Source organism: Carassius gibelio, chromosome B12 (assembly GCF_023724105.1).
Source record: "Carassius gibelio isolate Cgi1373 ecotype wild population from Czech Republic chromosome B12, carGib1.2-hapl.c, whole genome shotgun sequence".
Taxonomy (NCBI): domain Eukaryota; kingdom Metazoa; phylum Chordata; class Actinopteri; order Cypriniformes; family Cyprinidae; genus Carassius; species Carassius gibelio.
In genome coordinates this window covers 17,282,224-17,304,675 of record NC_068407.1, presented here as the reverse complement: position 1 = coordinate 17,304,675, position 22,452 = coordinate 17,282,224, and the positions used below count along the sequence as shown (strand labels likewise).

The 22,452-nt window shown below is 35.7% G+C and overlaps 1 protein-coding gene across 7 annotated transcripts in view; it reads right to left on the bottom strand.

Moving 5' to 3' along the window:
- The window catches only part of LOC127969570 (ankyrin-3), a 186,971-nt gene that overhangs the window by 17,025 nt on the left and 147,494 nt on the right, over positions 1 to 22,452 (bottom strand). For 6 of the 7 annotated variants that reach the window (XM_052571630.1, XM_052571629.1, XM_052571626.1 and 3 more), the window contains 12 exons: positions 20,042 to 20,165; positions 15,975 to 16,077; positions 12,879 to 12,985; positions 11,081 to 11,305; positions 7,039 to 7,193; positions 6,384 to 6,595; positions 3,893 to 4,100; positions 3,064 to 3,160; positions 2,707 to 2,935; positions 2,463 to 2,588; positions 2,024 to 2,146; positions 911 to 992 (listed from right to left, as the gene is read on the bottom strand). In XM_052571630.1, coding sequence (XP_052427590.1) covers positions 911 to 992; positions 2,024 to 2,146; positions 2,463 to 2,588; positions 2,707 to 2,935; positions 3,064 to 3,160; positions 3,893 to 4,100; positions 6,384 to 6,595; positions 7,039 to 7,193; positions 11,081 to 11,305; positions 12,879 to 12,985; positions 15,975 to 16,077; positions 20,042 to 20,165 — 1,791 coding nt within the window. Of the gene's footprint in view, positions 1 to 910; positions 993 to 1,572; positions 1,600 to 2,023; positions 2,147 to 2,462; positions 2,589 to 2,706; positions 2,936 to 3,063; positions 3,161 to 3,892; positions 4,101 to 6,383; positions 6,596 to 7,038; positions 7,194 to 11,080; positions 11,306 to 11,842; positions 11,876 to 12,878; positions 12,986 to 13,444; positions 13,490 to 15,974; positions 16,078 to 20,041; positions 20,166 to 22,452 lie in introns of all 7 variants that reach the window. The other variant, XM_052571623.1, reaches the window with a different exon arrangement.

Sequence of the window (22,452 nt, the reverse complement as noted above, 5' to 3'; positions counted from 1 at the left end):
AGGATGGTGCCAAAATAAAGAAGATCCAAAGAGATTCATGGCCCACAAAGGGCTCGCAAAACCAAAATGAACAAAGCACACACTCGCAAAAGTATGACAAAAATGATGAACCACAAAACTTAAAATGGTAAGACAAATGCACAGGACCAGAGTAAAACAATTTCACTTTTGACTTTTGATGTGCTAAATTTTCCTGTGACTGACTACCTTCATTTGCTACAGTGCCTTTTATCTGTTTGGTTTAGAAAAAAAAAATACAGATGTTACCCAAATTTGTGTATTTTGACAAAAACAGAAGACTCCGAAACAAGAAGCATCTTTGTTCCTATGCCACAGCAAAACATATTATGGCAATTGCAGGCAAAATAAATACAATTTATATTTATATTTATATACAAAAGTTCATAATATCGCTCCAACATGCAGATCTGAGTAACCTTAGTGACAGGCAATTCAGTGAAAACTGTGAAAGCACCCGAGATAATCTACCTGTGAGTCTTCATGCATTGCCTTCAAAAATGCATTAAATAATTATGCACAATCATAAAGCCAAAAGGAGTCACTCAAAGTTAAATGTTATGAAAGTTACAAAATATCATTCTTGCTAGTGTAGGTAGAAATGAACTAACAGGGTAAATAACATAACATATCATAAGCACAGGTCAAGCACGGCACACCAACTGAAATAGCAAATTTTACATGCAAACTAAACGAACAAAAAAGACAAAAACAAACAAAAAAACAAGCATGTGGACTCTGTTCATGTATGGTAAGAATGTGCAGATAAAACAATGTTTATGCCAGTTAATATATCATAGATGGTCACAGTAAGTCACATGTTAGCTTTAATCACTCCCAAGAATTTGGTTCTCAATATAAGTTCATACATCAGTGAAAACATCACACTCACTCGTTCCAGGCTCGGTCAGATAGCTGTAGCGCTTACGTAAGGCTAGAGATGCAAAGGTATGACGTCGGTCTGGCTTTTCAGTCTGTAACAACAACAAAAAGAATCCTATCAGTTGTCTCAATCAACCCTGCTTAAAGTTTAGCTAACTCTCTTATTGTTCTTTCCTTTTGAAAAAGCATCATGACTATAATATAGGAACACTAATTTGGAAAGTTTTTTTTATAATTTTCTTTATATTACTGTACTCTTTGGGCCGGCCTATATGGTCTCTACTCACATCAAAGGAAATCAGTCCTACATTGATTTCCTTTCATTCATTCTAAAGGCCATGAAACAAAAAGAATAACTACGATCGACTGGGTCAGTAAGATCCTAGGCGCCGATGACTACTACTTTGTCACGCAATATAAACATGTTAGTTTTTGTCCTCTAAATTCAATTTGTTGTGTTTTGAATATGTAATCCACCTAAGTCTTGACAGTGTATGCTACAGCACTTGGTGCATGGATGAGTAAAAAAAAAAATCAACTTGCAGAAAGTTGCAGCAGCATGCAGTATATGTATTAAATGTGTACCCAAGTTAAAGCCGTCTTAAACGAACAAATAACCCAGAGCTAAAGCAACTAGCACACCACATGGAAATGAGGGAACAGCACTATTACCTCTTCTTCTGGATCTGAATCCACATCCTTTTGGTTCCCAAGATGCATTGCAGAAACAGAGGGAATAACGTAATGAAGAGCAGGGGGAAAGAAACATCAGGATGTGAAAAAGGCGATTGAGAGCACACCAAGTAAAAGCGACCGCAAAGCCACAGTGAAGGAACATAAAGGGGTAAAAAAGAAAAAGAACAACAAAGCACAAAGCCGCAACCACAGAAGCTGTTGAAATAAGCACAAGCCTGTGCACCTTCAGCCAAAGCAAGATCCAAATCAAAAGTCTGATTTGGGTCAGCCACAACAACAACAACTTGAAAAAAAGCTTGAAACAGATAAAAGACACACTCAGGTAGGTTGAGCCAAGTTTGACCCTTAATGACTAGGAACACTGCTCTATCTTTCCTGAGCATGAAGATGGCATGATATGACGCAGATGATCAGAGTTCAGCCTTACCTTCTTGAGTCCTGGCAGTGTGATGTTTAAATTACAGATAGCAGTCTGAGCAAGACCCTTGGAAGTTTTGGGCTCTCTGAGGAAGGACAAGCGGCCACATGGCTCTTGGCTGCTGTCTCTGACCTGCAGATGACAAACAAATGTTACTGCTTACGAATTAGTTCTTAGGTCTGACTTGCCCAGAAATTGCTGGATAATAGCTTGTAGCGAAGCTGCCCATCTGATTTAAATAAGTACAAGTTTTCAGCTGGAAAATACACAAGAATGCTAAAGTGAAAAGTCACAACAGGCGAGGAGCTACATGTTTCTCATTACCTTCTAATAGCTTAGGGTCTAACAAAAATGAATGCTGATTTTAATAACAAAACAATCTGGCAGGCAGAATGTATTACTAATGTATCTAATAGTCATGAAAACGCTAGAAGAAAAAACAATCTACCTTTACACAGAACGGCAATCTGTTTTCTTTGAAAGCATAGAAGTTAAAAACCAGCTGCTGTCCGGCTTTGGTCAGAGGGGCCAAATTTCCATAGCAGTCCACATAGATGGGTTTCCCTTCCAGTACCTTTAAAACAACCAGCCGTGTCATGCAAAACACATTTTATAAAAACGTTAATGTGCAATAATCTCATAAAATACTAATTTATCTCATTTAAATAAATAAATACAAACAGATCATGCACCTCGATGTCTTTGCTTCTGGCCACCTCCTCAAAGTTCTCCTGCTGTTCCAGGGTTTTGTCCACTTTATCGTCTGTCATACAGAAGCACCGCAGGCTGGACTCCACAGGGTCGTTCATTTTGGCAAACACTACAAACTTGGCCATGTAGGGCACACAGATGAGCTCTCTGTAGAGCTGGGTGGCCAAACCTACAGTTTCTGGGGTCTGATGGCAGTCTGCAAGCCAAAACCTGGACACATATTTAACAGTCACAAAGCTAAAATAATATTTTCTGGAATTAGAAATGAGGTATTGAAAATTGATTGTGGCAGGTTAAGAGGATTTTAGAAGAGAGAAGTTCCTAAGTTGTTCTTGTACCTGGCAGACACGTTTGTTGTGAAGGACACACAGTCATTCATAAAGGTGAGAGGTGTAGTCCCAGTGATGTCCTCCCACTGAGCAGGCGATGTGCCACCTGTCATGAGATGCTTTATTAAAATGATTTCTACATTTTCTTAAGAAAATCTGAGTGCTCAAATAGAGATGAAACAGAGATACACTGGTTGACCAATTTGTTGTTTTTTTGCAGGTATGTTTTATGTAGCATATTTCACAAAGCGAAAATCTGTTTTAAATGCCATATTACACTATCTAACTGAAATCAAAAACAACTGCTCAAACTACATTAGTGCAGCATCTTTGTCTGGATTGTTATTAAAATGCAGGGATTGCCTCTTTTATTCTTTCTTGTATAAAGAAAAAAACTGCAGTCAGTATCGGAATTGGCCATTAAAAATTATAATCTATAATGTTTACGATAAAGTTTTCAGAATTGTTTGAATTCTGTGATAGATGTCCAAAGGACTCCAAACCACAACTATAATGATAATGACACAGATGAACAATATCGCTGAAATCATTTTCTGAACATCGACAACCAATCAGAGTCCACCTTTAAAGGGCTTGAGCAGTAAATGCAAGTGTGCGTGCGATTATGACAAAAATAACAATATTGTGTGTTGGTGTGGACGCTAATAAATGTATCATTCTAGTTATCATTCTTCTTGTTGTTAACATCCCTTATTATTAGTAATAGAGCAATAGAGTGATGACTGCAAACACCACTATAGTGGAATGGAATTTGACAAACTGTTAAAAAGTTTCTATATTTTATTATACATTGTTTTTCTCTAAAAGTCAATCCTACCAGTTATACTGCAGAGCAGGCGCAGGCTTGGGGTTGGGTCTCCTTTGTAGCCATTCACCACACCCTCTCCAGACAGTGGAGGCACAGGTAGGGTCATGGTAATGGGCTTATGGAACTTCCTCCTGCGAGGCTCCACGGTCACTATAGGGCTGAAGGTGGCACGATTTCCTATGATCTTCTTCACAGCTTCATCTGGAACAGGCTGGGCCTGTTCAAAGAAAGCAAGATCATTTAAGTGAAACCTCTACACAATGAGCTTTACTAAAGTGTGGAATTTGCAAATGGGAAAATCATGCATTCCCAAATAATCCCAAATATGTCCAATCATAAACACCCACCATTGGTTGAGCTACTGTTATAGTATCAGATATTGTTGGGGATGCTTAAACAACCAATGTTTGATAGAGTCAGAGTGTAACAGTTTTAAAAGGAATCAACCAACAATTGGCTTACGGTAAATTTTAATGAAAAAAAAAAAACCCAAAAGTTAAAATAAAGAACCTTTTTCCATTATAAAGAACCTTTTCTGGAATGTAAGGTTCCATGGATGTTAAAAGGCTCTTCATGGTACCATAGATGCTGAGATACAGAGACTTGCTACTATCAAATACATTCACAACAAGAAATACTGGTGCACATATAAAATAGGCCTGGGCGATAAAACAATGTTTTGTTTTTTATCGACGGTACTCCATCAACAGCAAAAGAGAAATGTTCGATATTGCATGATATGGGCACATGCTATGAGTGAAGCAGACAGCACACGCAAACATGGACATGAGTGCTGTGCCTGCCTGTGATGAGGAAATTGTGAATAGAAATAATAATATTAGTTGAATTAAAAAAAATAAAAAATTCCATTTGAATGCAAAAACGATATAGTCGAATGTTAGGTGTGCGTCCTCAGTGGTGCGTCAGATGCGGTGATGATGATGTAAGTGATGTTGTTACATTTTAATGTTTTAGATAAATATGACTGCTGCACATGCGTATCACACAAGAGAAGCCATGCAAAGTTAAAACAACTTATAATACGGCACTGTTGAATGCTTGAATCTGATTGGCTGACGAACGTTCTGAGGTATGCAATTATTTTCCGGGAAACACACGGCGAACATAGTTCCAGACAGCTGTCTTGACCGCATTACAATTCCACATCACTTCGCATAGTTAACTGTAATAACGGTCATGCAGTTTGCACAAAAAGCTGTTTTCAGCACTGGCCTGATGATTTTATCAGTTAGCCTACATAGTGTACTTGTCAATAGCGAGTTAATAACAGCGCTGTTTAGAGACGCACAGAGGTAGCCTAATTCACACAAGTTCTCTCACTCTCTCTCTCTCTCTCTCTGTCTTTGTCTCTCTTGCTCTCTTTCTAATAACTTCATTAATAACTGCAATAGAATGCTATCAACGGCTCAAGCCTCCATTACCATCTTTAAGTTTATGTTTTGGATCTAGCAAAACAGGCATTGGATGAGATGCGGAAGAAATAATCCTTCACACAATGGCGATTTAAGTTAAAAAACCGGTCAAATCCCTTTAAATATATCATCTGATCGATGTCTTGAGGTGTGGTAACCATAGTATAAGCTAAATAATTGACTCTGGCCATTGAATTATTAGAAAAATAATGCACCCAAATGATTCCTTACTTAAACATTTAACACATCTCGAATTTGTGGAGGTTTATTCCTCTTCACTGCATGTTTTCAAATGCAATCTGTGTGATCGGCAATTCTGCTCTTTTTTATTTTTTATTTTTGTAATGCATAAATACATAACGTTGTTTTGTTCATAATTGTTTATGCAATTTAAGAAATTATATTTGATTTTTAAATGTTAATTTATACATTATGCACGTTTTTTTATATCATTGCACTGACAATTTAATTCGCTGCATTGTTTTGCTCATTGCGCCCTCCTGTTGGCTCGGGAGACAAGCCAAAAATTTCCATAAGACTTATTTATTCTGCGTATAACACATAAGAAATAAGATATTTGTTTGAATTTTATTTTGTGTTTGACTTAACACACACACACACACAAATGCAGTTTTTCTCAATAAATTATATTGCATTTTGTTTTAAAAAAGGTTATAAAAATGTCAATAATTGTCGAAACTGAATGATATAAAACATGATATTGTTGATACATTTTTTTGCAATATAGCTCCGTCTAATATAAAATATGAATAAGCCCCATAGCATACATGATCACCCCATAGCAGATATATAAAGGTGGAGCTGGGGAAACTGAGGGGTTTCTGAAGCATGCTGCTACTACTACAGCAAGAACTGGAAGAATTATTTGAATGTTGTTCAGCGAGCTCTTTGCTTACCGATACAGGAGAGAACCAATTAGCTGTGCCATGTGATGATGTAATTATGTCAGAATGAGTTAGACCTATAGCACTGCGCCATTTAGAGTTTCATACCAGAACTTTGGTTATATATAAAGGAAATGTTGATTTAATTGGACAGTTGTCTACCTGCAGTCCAACTCTGATCTTCTTGGTGAGCGCACCCTCAGGGAAGGAGGCCTGGACCAGAGGTACGGTCATGCTGGACAGGACCCCTCCGTCTGGACCCATTTGATTACTCTCCTGTTTGATCCGTGATACCACCGCAAAGTATTGTGGGAAATCCTTTGTGATGATCCGGCAGATACGCTTCTTCTCCAGATCTGCTGTGCTGTCAAGCTCTGTAGAGTACACAATTATTGTGTGAGATTGATTTCAAGAAGCATATAAATTACATATTTTACAGAAGCAAACAAAAACTAGTATTTTTAATTTCCTGAAGGAAATGTATGTGGTGTTTGCCTATGCAAAAGTTTGCATCATGATGCTAAAGTCTTGCAGTGGTGATAAATGTGTTGTTATGCAGCTGTAATGAATGTGTAACCCAGATGTTCATCTAATTTTAACACATTTGTGTATGGCACAGGCTGTCTCGAAATTGTATTGTTTGTAAATATCTAGGCATTACATCAGACATTGGTCATCCTGCCTTCTAGATATTGCCATTACCTCAGAAAAACTCACATCTGTCGAGCGCACATCAACACTCACTCTAGGCTTGTCTGAATCTCATCATGCACTAGCAAAGTCAGTGACAGTGCAAATGTAATAATCATCATTTTACCTTCATCCATGCCATTGAGGAGCTCAATGAGGTCTTCAGATTTGCAGTCATAATGATGCTCCTTCCAGGTCTCACCGTTTTCGCTCCTGAGCATAATAAGCTCTCGCTCTTTCCCTCTCATGGACCCAAAATGAGGGATCTCCACAATCACAGGGCTGTGAAAACACATCGCAAGCCTTTATCAGTGGAACCTCTCAGACTAATAAACGCGAGACGACGAGACACACAGATGCTAATGATGACTTTAGTAGATGGCGATGACGAACATTCATGGAACATTAGTGCAGAAGAGGGGCACTTGGCAAATGCATCTGATATTAATAAAAGGTAAACTTTAGTGGTTTCTATTATGAACACAAGAGGACAGATGCAGACATTATTTTATCAATGTTTTAGTTTAGTTTTTTTTTTTTTTACCAAGCGTCACTGTTTCATGCTTAAAAATTAAATCTTTCAAACACCAAGTCAGATGCAAAATAAAGATGCACAAAATCCTATTCCTGTTTTTTTTTTTTTTTATTAAAATATCTAACAAGATAAATACACTTTCAGACAGCATAGTTTATAATATATATTTTAATCTTGTGATATTTCAACTGAAATACACCATAAAAGTAATAGTCAGACAACATTAAACTAGATGAACAGATGTTTACAAACAAGACGAGGCTTAAGGAAATTTGTACATTTTGCAAAAAATACCCTTTTGAAACAAGCAAAACACCTAATAGACCAACACAAATCTAAAACCAAGCAAAACAATTGCCAGTGGGATAAAATAATTTAAGAATTCTTTAAACAAGCACTACAGTATATCTAGCTAATGGAAATAGGAACTGATGATACTAATCAGAAATGCTTATAAAATGATCAAGCATTAAGCAACCTTAGCGCATCTTAAAAAATTATAAGTTCAGAAATTAACTCATGTGGTCTTATTTCAAACATTATATCTACTAATATATTCTTATTTCATAGAGTCATTGCCAGGATTCCAATACAATTCAACTGGTACAACACAGTGCTACTAATGCTTAGATAAAGGATTTAATTCTCAGGAAACATCTGCTGATAGAATGTGCACTTCAGGTCAGATGAGTTAAACGATCTTGGATTATAAGTACAAAACCCATCAAGGTGGATAAAAGTGTGAATGCTATTCATTTCCTTATTTAAGACAATATTACATTAAGAATTTGATTCTTATTTTCAAATGAGTATATATTTGTTTTCTGTATACAAGATATAAATGCTAAAAACAAGGTTAATCATTTTAATGGCAAAACATCAGTCTTTACAATAATTGACTAATTTTTAAGCATTTCTGTTTAGGTTTAAAATCAATTAATATTATTTCTGGCAACAAATTTTTTTTTTTTTTTTTTTTTGCATTTCCCATTGGTAGGTTCTACTTAAGGAATCTCTTGCTGTATTTTCTATTTAAGTGAGATTTGCTTGTATTAAGATGGGCATTTTCCTCAATTTGGGACATTTACTAAAAAATAGATTTGTCAACGAAACTATTACAAATGAAATGCGACCTGTTCTGGCCAACACAATATAGGCCCTATTCTAATATGAAGCACTTAAATCAAATAGCTCATATTATACAATGGATTAAAAACAGTAACATCAGACAAACGTGGAATCATGGAAGAAAACATTTAATGTGTAGACAGAGAAGGTACCATGGAAAATGTCATGCCTGAAGGCCCCAGACTCAGACCCACTAGAACTGTGAGTTAAACAGGGCATATTAGACGCTAAAAAGTGTATTCTGAGAGTGACCCTTCACTAAAATAAACACTGATACCTTCTCTAAAACTAAAAGGTCAAATGAAACTCTCTCTCAGCATAAAATCACAGGGCTAAGGCGGCAGCCATGACTGCAGACACTCATGCTCACAAAGCACTGCATAACCAGCCCAGACAGTCAGTATGAGTCACTTTCAGCGATGTGTACATTCACTGAAAGCTAAAAGGAAAAGGTGTAGATGAACGTAAAAGAGGAAACAAAGAAAACATCAGCTATGGCGTCAATAAAAGAAGTAGTTGAAGTCAACATGAAGTGCTGTGACTTCACTAAGCACACAGTCCTACCCAGAAAATTTTGTTCCCCGTGGCCCGAGCTGCAGGATTCGGCTAATGTAGCTCTCGCCCTCACTAAGAGGGGGGGATTTTCGAGGTAGATGGAGTTTACTGAATTATATCCATGCAGCATTTAGAGGAACAAAAAGGAGGAACAACTTGTCCTTCCTGCAGGATGGGAGACTAGCCCTAGCTTTGTAATGTTTTAGTGAGCTATTGCTCACCCTGTTCCAAGTACAGCGGCTTGTTCCAAAACTTTGTGAGCTTTCTTTCATCTACCATGCATCCAAAATGACATAAGTAAGTTATCTGGAACACTCACAGGCAACAACTCATGTGTACAAACAGGGCACAGGAGACTCGACTAACAATTGATTTCAGCAAGGTTTGCCGTTAGTCTGCTGTAAATCTAACAGTGTGGTGCTCTAATAAACATAAAATACATCAACACACAAACAATGGGTAAAACAGTACATCTCAATTTGTTTGGACTATTTTTATAGAATACATTTTCTCTAGCTTTGTCCAGTGAATTCTGGGATTGTATTCTTCATGAGAAAAGACAGATTCTGGCCAACACGTAATAATCTCAGAAGTTAGAAATCTTTTATTTTATTTTTTTCTTGAACATGCCTGGGACACCCACTAAAAACAAAGTTATCTATTTTATTTTATTATTGAAAATTTTAATACAATGGTCTATTTTGTTATTTTGCTTCTAAAACATTATTTCAGACTAATGCAAAGAAAAACTTGTTTAAGTACTCTTTATATGCTTGCATCTTTAGAATTAAACTATGACTCAATATAAGTTCTGTTTTTTCTGATTTTTCCGGAAATCTCCAATTCAGTGGCACTTACAAACTTTATTTTTATTCCTTAATATATTCTGAATATCTGTTTATAAGGAGGGATTTATGTTTCTTTTGTCTTATTTATATAACATTTTATTTCTAAAAAAATATGGTGATTTTGTATTTATTTTCTTTTTCTGGCTGTTGAAAGTATTTTCTGATTTATAGGGTGAAAAAAAAAAGATATACAAAATCCTGTCTGTAAAAATTCTGTAATATGTCACCAAAATTACATTATCCAAAATACTTGATCTAATGCTCTGGAAATGTATGTAAATGAATGCCTACATAATAAGATAATTAATCTTTTGCTTATAAAAAAAAAAAATCATAAAACAATTCAAAACAATTGTCTTAAAGCTATATTTTACCAGAAAAATTAAAATGTAATCATAAAAAATAAAAATAATAATTATTAATAATTAATTTATTTACCCTCAAGCTTTTCCAAACCTGTACGAGTTTGTTTCTTCAGCTGAGCACAAAACAAAACCAGTTGATGGCAGCCACTGAATTCCATAGTAAAAATACTGTTTGATTATCTTCTTTTGTGTTCAGCAGAAGAGAGAAACTCATAGAGTTTTGGACGAACTTGAGAATGAGTAAATGACCAAATATTTAAATTTTGGCTTCACTATCCCTTTAATGCACTGTGTTTACCCAACAAGCCAAAGTATGATGATAGCTATTTAAAAATAAAAATGATTACCCAATTCACCTGTGGTGCCTGGCCTTAAAATGTTCGCTATGTAGCCAGCTCACCAAGTTCTAGAACAGAGCCATGTGTCATTTTAAAACACTTATTACTTAAATGGTGGAGCTCTTTCAGCAGTCCTCAAGACATTTACTAGGGAACTTTGGTGACCTGCAGAATCCCATTGTAGGAAATAGAGTTAAGGAGAGGGTAAAGTCAAGGTGCTTTACTTGTACATTGCTGAGTCAGTGTCATTTAACAGGGCATTGGCATGATAACAGTGATGGGCAAAGTCGCTCCTAGTCACTGCTGAAACACTTCACCGACACACACTACCAAACACAGATGATTTCCATGGTAATGATAGGAAAAGCTGGAATGAAAAAGTCATCAAGGTGAAACCTACCCCAGAAACTGAGCCCCCGCTGGGCCCACCTCCACCAGCCGGCTCGCCAGCCCCTCTCCCTCCACCATGGGCGGCAGGGATGCCAGCTTGTGTCTCTTGACCAGACGACACGTGATACGCGTTGGCGCGGTGCACTTGCGAGGTGGGATGATGATGCGCATGCCATTGTGGCGACTTCCTCGCATGGAACCACCGCGGGCGTCCACCATGAAGCTCACCAAAAACCTGTGGAAGGAAAATGATCCAATAAGAGAAGATAAAGAGAGATTCAGCATCTTACAGGCTCTCAGAGATGAACTGTCCCATGCTGTGACATAAACACACTCACAAACAAATTTCTGATTGAAAATCAGAGAAGAAGAAGTGATCTGGAATCATTCCATGCACCTGGTGAGAAGTTAGTGAGGAACGCAATGTTGGTCGGATATTTAGCCATTGTATTAACAAAGACCGTTACAATTAGTTTACAGTAAAGGATCAGAATTCAACGAAACTGTTAAGGTGTTGCATTGTAAATCTTTTATTTGTATTGCTAAAACGTAAACATTTTAAGTACAGTATATATAAAAAACTATAAGTGAAAATGATATACATGTGCACTGTACAGTAGGTCTTGTGGTTTGTTTGGCTTGTGAAGATATTATCAAATAGTGATCTATACTGATATATTGGCCTGGGCTGTGTTTCCCTAGAAGTTGAGTTGAGAACAGCAACAACACAAACACAGGGAGGAGAAACTGTGATAACATGATCAACCGTCACCTGTTGTCATACTGAAGGGGTGAGGGAGAAACGCTGCAAAGAAACAAGTGGAATAGGGAATATGGGGGGAAAAAAAATCATAAGAGCTTTAATATTAGCACTAAGACATCCGAATGTGATTTTAAACCACTGAAAGAAGTCAATTCGGCACTCGTGTGATGTGCAAATACCCAAAGCACATTTACAAAAAGCTGTCTCTCATACAGTGAGCAGATACTGAATTGAGTTCTCTTTCGCATCTTCTTGCACTTGACTGGACAAATAACCACAAAATGATGTCAAAATATCCTCATAAACACAGTCGATTTTGTCTTAAGTGAAGTAAACAGTTGAGAAAGAAAAGCCATGTGTGACAATATATTAGACCTATGCTTTAGGTCAGTGGTTTTCAACCTGTGGTCTGCGGCCCCCTAGTTTTTTTTGTCCAAATCGCACAGCCCTAGTTTATTCAATAAATATAGTTTAAAATCTAGCTTCTGAGTACTAAGTTATTAACCCAACAATAGCGGGGTCAGTTAATTTTTTTGAAGTGGGCCGCGCAAACATATGTGTTTGGTTGTGTGGGCCGCGAGTTGAAAAAGGTTGGGAACCACTGCTTTAGGTCTTAAAGTGATAGCAGCCTAATACTCCTGCTGCTGTCTGTGCTACAGAAGGCACAGTATAAATATGTTTGATATCTAAATGTTTGACTTGATATCTAAAACTAAGCATTATAAAGAATCGGAAATTATAAGAAGACATTGGAATCGGAAACAAAAAACTGTATTGCTTCTTTCTGGTCCCTAGAAATGGATCCTTCATGTAATGTAGAATTTTTTTGGTTTCTTCTACCAAAAAAATGAGAAATAACACACTTTTACAGTGTCACATATGGCATATAATTTGCACTTAATTTTAAAGTGAAATAAAACAATGAACTGTTGTGATGACTTTTTGAACAAAATCAGGCCAAAAAACGAAGTTAATTTCACAAGCTCAAAAAAGCTTTTTGAAAAAGTTTGAAGTATGAGAATAGTAGTGGTGATGTTGGCTTTACCCTGAGTGGACGGGGCTGGAGACCAGGTTCACGTTGTCCAGAGTCTCTGGAGTCCAGCTACAGCGCCTCATCGAGTCTGTGTTGTAATCTTTTGATAAAGCCAGGTGCTGAAACACGAAACAAGCTTGTTCAGAACTGAACATGCTACTCATATTTCCATTCACTGCGGTTCTGTGGTGAACCACGGTAAACGGCTAGTGCTTTCAGTCCTCTCATACTGTATGAGACTGAGACTCTGCACTCTGCTATTAACAGCTCAACCACACGATAATCACCTTGCCTTGTGGTTGATGATGACAATCACAATCAACAAAACAACATGCAGGAGAAGTATTTCTAGGTGGTTGAAGATAAATGGAAGAAGCCCCCTGATGCAAGACCAAAACAGCCAAAACAATATGAAAAGCTAAGCTATAAAAATTCAACAGATAGAGAAAGGAAAGAATCTGGACTGAAAAGCAGGACATAAAAGAACAGTAAATGCATCTTGTGGAGCAAAGCTTTTGTTTGCCTGCATTGGGTTGTGGATTAAGAAACAATGCAGAATTCCTTAATGCATTTTATACCTTAAAATGAGAGTCAACAAGGGTGGCCATTTCTCTACAGACCCCCTGAAGCGTTTGAAGAGAAGAGACAGATTCTGAATCACTCCATATGCACTGATCAACATTGATAGACAAAACGACTTCACAATCTTTAACAATAAAGTGTAACTTTTCACTCTCATTATATATTTTACTGTGTGAATAGTGCTTTAATCATTTCTGCGATTTCTGGATTTTTGGCCCATCAGTTCTTTATTTGCATACTCAGTACTAAAGTTTACATGCATACTGCATAGTTAAGTATATTTCTGGCCTTTGTTGTGCTTTGTACTTTTGTTTAGTAAACTTCACAGAATTCTCCCATTAACTTACATTATTTGACTTTCCATTATTCAAAATATATAGATATTGATTATACCACTATTATATTTGCACACTGAATTGTGATTGGCTCTTATCAAACATCTGTGTTACCTCTTGAGAATAATAAGTGTTTTTAATTGTATTGAATGTGTACTTGTCTATACCGTATTTTCCGGACTATAAGTCTCACTTTTTTTCATAGTTTGGCTGGTCCTGCGAATTATAGTCAGGTGCGACTTATTTATCAAAATTAATTTGACATGAACTGAGAGAAATGAACTAAGAGACATGAACCAAGAGAAAACATTACCGATTACAGCCGCGAGAGGGCGCTCTATGCTGCTCAGTTCTCCTGTAGTCAACCACTGAGCAGCATAGAGCGCCCTCTCGTGGCTGTAATTGGTAATGTTTTCTCTTGGTGCTTGGTTCTATATAAATGCGACTTATAGTCCGGTGCGACTTATATATGTTTTTTTCCTCATCATGACGTATTTTTGGACTGATGTGACTTATACTCAGGTGCTTATAGTCCGAAAAATACGGTAGTTCAAAACTTAAAAGTACATATTTACAATGCTGTACATACAGATAATAAAATATTATTCAAATAAAAGGCCACTTAAGTGCACTTAAAATACACTTCTCTGACTAATATAATTTCAACTGTAATGTCTTTTTTATTATTCCATTTCATTATATATGAAATGTACTAATAAATTGCAAATGCACTATTACAAATGTGTAGAAACAAATATATTTCAATACATGACATACAAGTTTCAATAGAAATGTCACAATTACAGTTTAGGTATTATAATGCTTGTCAGTTCATTTGAACCATATTTCAAAGGCAATTAAAGTAATTATGATATTACATATAAAGATATGCTCAAAAAGCACAGTTCAACTCTTAAATGCATTTAACAAATTTAAACTATAATATAATATAATATAATAATATGTAGGTTAACTATAATATTAGTTTTATTTACTTGTAAAGTAAGAATAATTAAGTGTCCATAAATATTAAATAACATATAGGGCCCTATTTTAACGATCTAAATGCAAAGTCTAAATCGCATGGCGCAGGTGCACTCAGGGAATGTCCAAATCCACTTTTGCTATTTTAATGACGGAAAAACGGTCTGTGCACCAGGGCACATTTTTGGAATTGCAAATAGGTAGCTTAATTATGTTACACTATAATCCTTTTGTTTTTAATATTTGGCAAGTTTGGTGATGCGCATCCCTGTGTAATAAGCAAAGTCAATGCGCACTGTGGACCCACCCAAAGGCGCATTTTCTACCAATGCGCTCTTTAAATAACCAAAAAATATTGCGCCATTGACTTTAGACCAGGTTTGAGTTGGTCTATGGCGCAGTCTATTTTCAGCTCATTAAAATAGCATTGCAATAGCAATGCGCCTGAACACACCTCTTTTTTAGACCAGCACGCCTATAGGTGCACAAATGGGCGCAAATGCATTCGCTAATGAAAAGACGTAGCGCTGGACGGGAAAATGCGAACGGCGCTGGACTGAAACTAGCAAACAGACTTTTGTTGCGGCTTGCATCAGATTGCGCTGGGTGTATAAAAGGGCCCATATTCTTTTAAATATATATATATATATATATATATATATATATATATATATATATATATATATATATATATATATATATATATCTTTTTTTTTGTTTACTAGATTTCTGAAGTATATTAAGTACTCTTTTTTTATTAGGTATGATAAAGTGTAATTTTCATAAGGGAAATAGTTCATAAATGGGTTTAAAATCAATCTTTCTGTCTATAGATATAATATAGAAGAAAAATAGCTTAACCAAAGAAATTAACATTAATCTGTTGCTGCCGTTATACCATAATACCATGATAATACCATGTTGTTTTGTTGCAATTACCGTATTCACATTTTATGGTATATGCAATGGCACTAACACTTGCAATGGCACTTTTTTTGTTGTTGTTGTTAATGAGGACATGTATTCCTTCAGCAAATGAGAATATTGTTTTAGAGTCAGGTATGCTGAGTTTAATTGGTGCAGAGAACATTATGGTCTGTGTGCTTTTAACTGCTCAAATTTCCAAATTATGAACTTCCACATGATATAAAACTCAAAACAGCTCAAAAGAAAGCACTAAGGCGAGCACAGAATCTGAAAGGCATACCGTGTCCTTGTTCGGCGCCAGGATCTCTTCAATCATCATGCTGTCACGGGTGAAGGAGGTCCGGTTGAGTGCGTTGGACCTATCCGAACTGAAGGAGCGCAGACTGTTGGCATTACATTAATACCATACAGTGCGGGGGAGTGACAATGAAAGACACACAACACATACACACACACACACACACACACAGACACAAAAACAAAAACACTCATTAATGCATGCAACTTCCAGGGAATTGATGCACAATAGCCCAAACAAGGATCAAATCCACAAGAGAGACATTTGTAGTGGTGTGATGGGTTAGACGTTAAGAGAACACAGGAGAATAGATGTCTAGAGATGAATTAACAGATGTGCAGCATCTTAAATGGGACGCTGGTTAATATTTGTAATGACTGAATGAATGAGACACAAATGTGTGCCAGACTGTTTTTTCAAAGCTATGCAATTGGTACTTATTTAAACCCCACTGTTAATAACACATAATGAGACAGACTTCTGAGCTTTTATAAAGTAAATCTATAAGGAGGATCTGTGGGTTTTAACATAAAATGGAAATTTACAGAAATACACTTTATTGCCAGTGGACTTATAATAGTTGGAGAGAATAAACATGGTTCTTCTTTCTTTTCCAAATCTTTAAATACATGCAGAACAACAGTAAGAAAAATCTATATTTTCTTCAAATTAAATGCTTATAACCTAATACGATTTAATTTATGCACTGATTCGTCACTGTGGTAGAAATCCACCGATTTTTTTAATTCTATCCAATTTAATAAATTGATATATGAATAATGTCCTGTCTTTTTTTTTTTTTTTTTTTTTTTTTTTACTGCTCTTTAAGCACATCTGACAAAAAAAAAAAAAAAAAAAAAAAAAAATCACTGTCGCAGAGAACCTACTATTCATATGGGACATTCTCTAAAGCTGTTTGAGAGTAACATTAAATAATGGAATGTAGCTAGCAAATGGAAAATTATATAAAACTGTACTGAAGCTAAAACAGATCTGGAAGTTGTTTATTGTTTCTTGACTCATTTCTATTTGCATCATTGTCTTGACTTGATTACTATTTGCAGTAAGGCCAGGTGCATCAGGTGCCCAATCAGAAATCAATATGACGTGAGTTCTCAGTTCACAGCAAAATCAGGCTACGTCTGACTGCCAAAGGAGAATCTGTTTCTTGTGAGTGTGTACTGTGAGTCTGTGAGTTTGCAGATTTAAATGGATGAAATCTGATTCAGCCGATGAGGCTCTTCATGCATCCCTGGAAGCTACATTAAGAAAATATTTTGTACAGTAACTGGACTCAAGAGGACAAAAACTCAAAATGTTTACGACAATAACACCTGAAAAAAAAGAAAGAAAAGAGAAAAACTTGACAAATCAGGTTCACACACCAAATCTAAAATCGAAATGAAACCATAGTCCACAGACACCAAGAATGTGTATACTTCATCAAATGAAAAACAATGTACAAAGCACGGTACACAACAACGTTCCATGGTTTCAGAATGATTCGGGATATAGGATGGGAGGGGTCGGAAGCATCATGCCCTCTTACCTGACTTTAGGACTATGGTGATTGTTTGGAATGGAAGAGGAAGAACAGAGGAAATTGAAGGCAACAGATCAGAAATGCAGTGGCTGAATGAGTCAGAGACTCATGTCTGGGGCTGCATTGTGCTGTACTCTTACACACACTAATAAATAGTGATCGACCGATATTGATTTTTTTTTTTATTGTTTTTTACCGATACCAATTATTTGCATGTTTATGTCCCCGATAACCAATACGCAGAACCGATATTTATTAAATGTTATAAAGTAAATAAATGACTGAGTGAAGAAAGAACATACTTCACTTTGGTTTTTCCTCTTTTTAGTCATGTTTTTTTTTTTTTTTTTACTGTTATGTTAAATTAAGTTTACTAACTACAGCAATTCAAGCAGGCCTAGCTGCACGACGCTGTTGTTGTCTCGTATCCTCAAACACTACAATTGCGATCTAGCACACAATTCTCAAAACACCCACAAGATAGCCGAATCCAATATTACAAAACCGATATCCGATTATGTTAAAATTCTTAAATATCGGGGAAAATATCGGTAAATCGATATATCAATCGATCTCTACTAATTAACTGAAGTTAACTCCTCTTTTATTCTTTAATTTATTAGGACATGATATTTGGCATATGTGAAGAAAAGAACAAAGACAGGATACACTAAACATGTAAGAGGTTATCACAAGTTATCATGATGTCTATATCTCAAGCAATTCTCTGTAAGGCAACTGAACACCACTTCCCCAACACTTGTGCCTTTATGATCAAACAGTTATGTATATGGTGCTGCTACATTTGTTATTCCTTGCAAAACTCCAGGTCCAGTGCCAGAATCCCATGACTCCCATGAGATGAGGAAATGGAATGTGCTGTATCTCATTTCACACCCAAAGAGAGCGTTTCTTAAAGGAACAGACACAAAGAACGCCCAATTTATTTCATAATGCATTTATACAATATGTATGTATAAGGGAGGGACGATAGCCGATAGTGATAGGCTGATAATTATATAATTGTCTTCTTGCTATGGCCAACTGCAATAAATAAATGCAGAAATGTATACTACTTTATCTTAAAAATTTGAATATAAAAAAAACACTAAAACCACAATAAATAATTTTCTGAATGTAAAAAAAATATGAAAAAGAATAGTAAGATATTGGAAATATAGTAATAATAATTGAAAAAAGTTAACATTTTGATTAATCAATGCTCATGATTAATTAAATATAGGCATTTCATATTGGGCAATAAATAAGCAATACTGGATTATTCTGATAAATGAATAATATCATAATATATAATAATAAGTCACAATAAATAATACAATAAATTAATAATATCAGTCAAAAAAATAAACAATATGATGAATGCCTAAAAAACATGCTATGACCCCTTTAAAGAATAAAGCAAAAAGAAAGTCACATGGAAACATATGACATCCAACCCAAGCATTTCTATCACATGATTCTTGTTTTCACTGAGACATAAATACTTTAAAAAAATAAAATCTGCTTTTACACCATAATGTCAAGTCATTAGATAAAAAGTGTCCTCTCTGTGACAAATGCTATTATTGAACATGATTGTAATTTCCTGTTTTGTTGCGTGTACAGTACTGTGAAATCTCACTCAACCCTTTTGATTATTGAATGCGGTCAAACTTCTGTTTATCGGAGGGAAAATGCCCTGAAGCGAGTTACATGGAGGTTAAAAATTAGCTACGGCCTTCTCACTCAACAGCACATGCTACTGAATCAAAAGATGACAGCAGGCGGCCAACACACAATGTAAATAAAGAGCGTACTGCCTTTAGATAAGACAGGAATCAGGAACTAACAGCTGGGTGCTGTGGCCATCAATACTACTCCTTTCAGAAACCAGATCTTTTAGATGATAGTTATTCTGAGTGTATATTCTTCAAGACATCTAATTTAGTTTTACAGTGGAAAAACAGTCACATGGGTTTGGATCAACATGAGGACAAGCACAATTTGGGTGAACTGTCCCTTTAAATGGTCTAACATCTTCTCATATCTCGTGTGGTCTGTTAACCTGGTCCAACAGTAAAGATATTGTGAAATGCTGTCATCCAAATACCTAATATATGTTTATTAATCCTAAACTATATTTAGATGATATTAGTACTGATACAAATGTACAGCATGATTCCTATAGATATACTGATGTTAAGAGTATGACTCAATTGTTAAAACTTCAGGACTCAGAACATGTGCGGTTTGTATTATTATTATTATTAATATTAATGAAAATCCTACCTGTTTTATTCATATATGACTGACAATTAAGCATCACATTAAGTTTATTTGTTAAAACAATATTCAAATGCATGGAAAATATATATGCAATACAAATACATAAATCACAAATTTAGGCATGAATATTTTTTGGGCGCTGTAGCATCTACAGCTTTACGTGATGTATATGCTTTTTTCACTGTCATGTCACTGTCTGCATGCGGTGAGGGAATATTACCTGGCCGTACGGGCTCCGACGCTGAATCCCACGTATCCTTCCTGAGGGAGAGAGTCGTCTCCGAGCTCTCGCAGATCCTGCGGTCCCAGGTACTTGTCTGTTTCTCCTGTCATCGCATCCTCACCTGTCCGCAAAATAAAGAATGACTACACCCTTCAGAGAAACACTGAGCCTGTAAAGTCAACATGAATGACATTCAAAACCCATTTAACTTCCATCATGTTTTCCATTTTTCTTTGGAAAAATGTGCACCGATGAATCATGGGGAGTGAGACGAAGTAAATAGGGTACATTTTGATTTCATGTTGGCGTTAAGAATGAATGGCTGGACCAAAATGCCCCACACCGATCCCACAATCCCTCAACAGTCACTGGCACACTCCCCGAAATCTTTCATAGCTGCAGATTCATGCAATTTTTGTTTAGATTACGTTATTATAAGTCGAGAAATGTAAGCAAAGCACTTAGAGAACATCAAGACCATATGTTGCAGCCTGCAGCTCGCTCATGGTGACCATAAATCTGTTTTTAATATGCATCCCTGACAAGATAGATTCAAACAGGCCATCCATCCTCTGAAGTTGCAGTTAATGGACACTACAGCAGAGCAGCAGTGAAGTGGGTCACAGAAGCAGAGAGAGGAAGACTAGAATGCAGAGAAAAGAAGAGGAAGGCTAGGGTCGCGCAGCAAGAAAAAGCACCCAATTATGATTTGATGAATTTTGAGGAGAATTTACACATGACCTACAATGCTAAAACTACTACTAATAAAATATATATTAAATCTATCTATCTATCTATCTATCTATCTATCTATCTATCTATCTATCTATATATATATATATATATATATATATATATATATATATATATATATATTTATTAATCATTTCTCATAAATACAGTAGAAATATAAATATATGTAAGCATTTATATAAATATATTTTACATAAGATTACAAGATATATATTAAATAAAAAATTATTATAGGTTTCTGTATAATATATAATAAAACTAATAAATTATTTGATCTAAAGGCATCCATAATACTATAATACAAAAAGACCAGGTCATATATATTTACATATAACCACAAGAAATATGACCTATCATAATTCAGCACACAAATAGATCATGTCATTTTGTACACTAACAAAAATGTAAAATAATCTAATAAAAAAGAAAAAAATTTGAGTATATACCTAAAATTGCAAAAATGACTAAACATTTAATCCTACATTTCTTTAAAAAACAATCAGTTAAAAAAGAAAGAAAGAAAGAGTATAAAAGTATAAACAATATAACAGTAAAACTATATAGTAACAAATATTCTCACCCATTTTTTTTTAAATGTATAAATCGATGTATATACTGTAGCTTGGTTCATTTAAATAATATAAATAATATTTTTGACCAGTTAATTTACGTTACCATTTTACTTTTTTGGAATTGATAGCTTAAATTATACACAAACCAACAAAAAGTCTAAATGTCTGTTTGTTCTTTTGAATGTCAATTGTCTGTTTGGTCTGAATTTAAGGCATAAATTCATAAACATTTACGGTTAAAGATTTAGAAAAACTCTAGCCAGTGTTGAATCAGATTTATTTTGCACTTTTTGAAGTGGCCCAGAATCAACATAATTAGTTTCTGTTCACATTGTCATTCACAAAACAGCTCCGTCACATAATGTTTACATAAAAACCATAATTGGGCCACACATTCAACTATGTTGTGAATGCATGTTAGGAGAGAAATTGGGGAACACAGCATTCCACCATCGACCCCCCTCCTCCCCCTGTACTCCGCTGCTATTCACAGAGCCAACCACCTCCCCCCAAAATCAGCCCCAGTGAACTGAAACTTTCACTCTCTTTCAAGCAAACACACACAATAATTAAATTGTGAAATGTCCTAAAAAGAAACCCAAATCTGTTCTGCCTCTTACACAATAAAGCGATTCACTAGCACCCTGAGCACTATCACAAGTTAACAGGTCAGCAAAACTATTCTAACAAGTGGTGAGTGAACACAGCACACACTTTTGAACTTTTACCAAGATCATTAGACATTTTACAGACTTAAAAAGAACATTTACTTTCATTAAGAATGTCCCGAAAAGGTTAAAGCAAACTTCTGGTCACAGTTTTGTAAGTAAACTTAAACACACAGACACTGATATCCTTTCTCACACTTCGGCTTCCCTACCACTTCTAAAACTATTGTGTGATGTGTTTTTTGGACAGCGTGATTGAATCAGTAACAGCCATTTGTTATAAACAAGACTTCTTACACTGACCAGCCAAATCCATCCTTCATCTCAACATCAGCTTTAAAATTATTTACAGGTCCTCTTTGTCCTCTTTCACTCCCAGTAGCCACACTTCCTCAATCCGGTAAACTCCAAACGG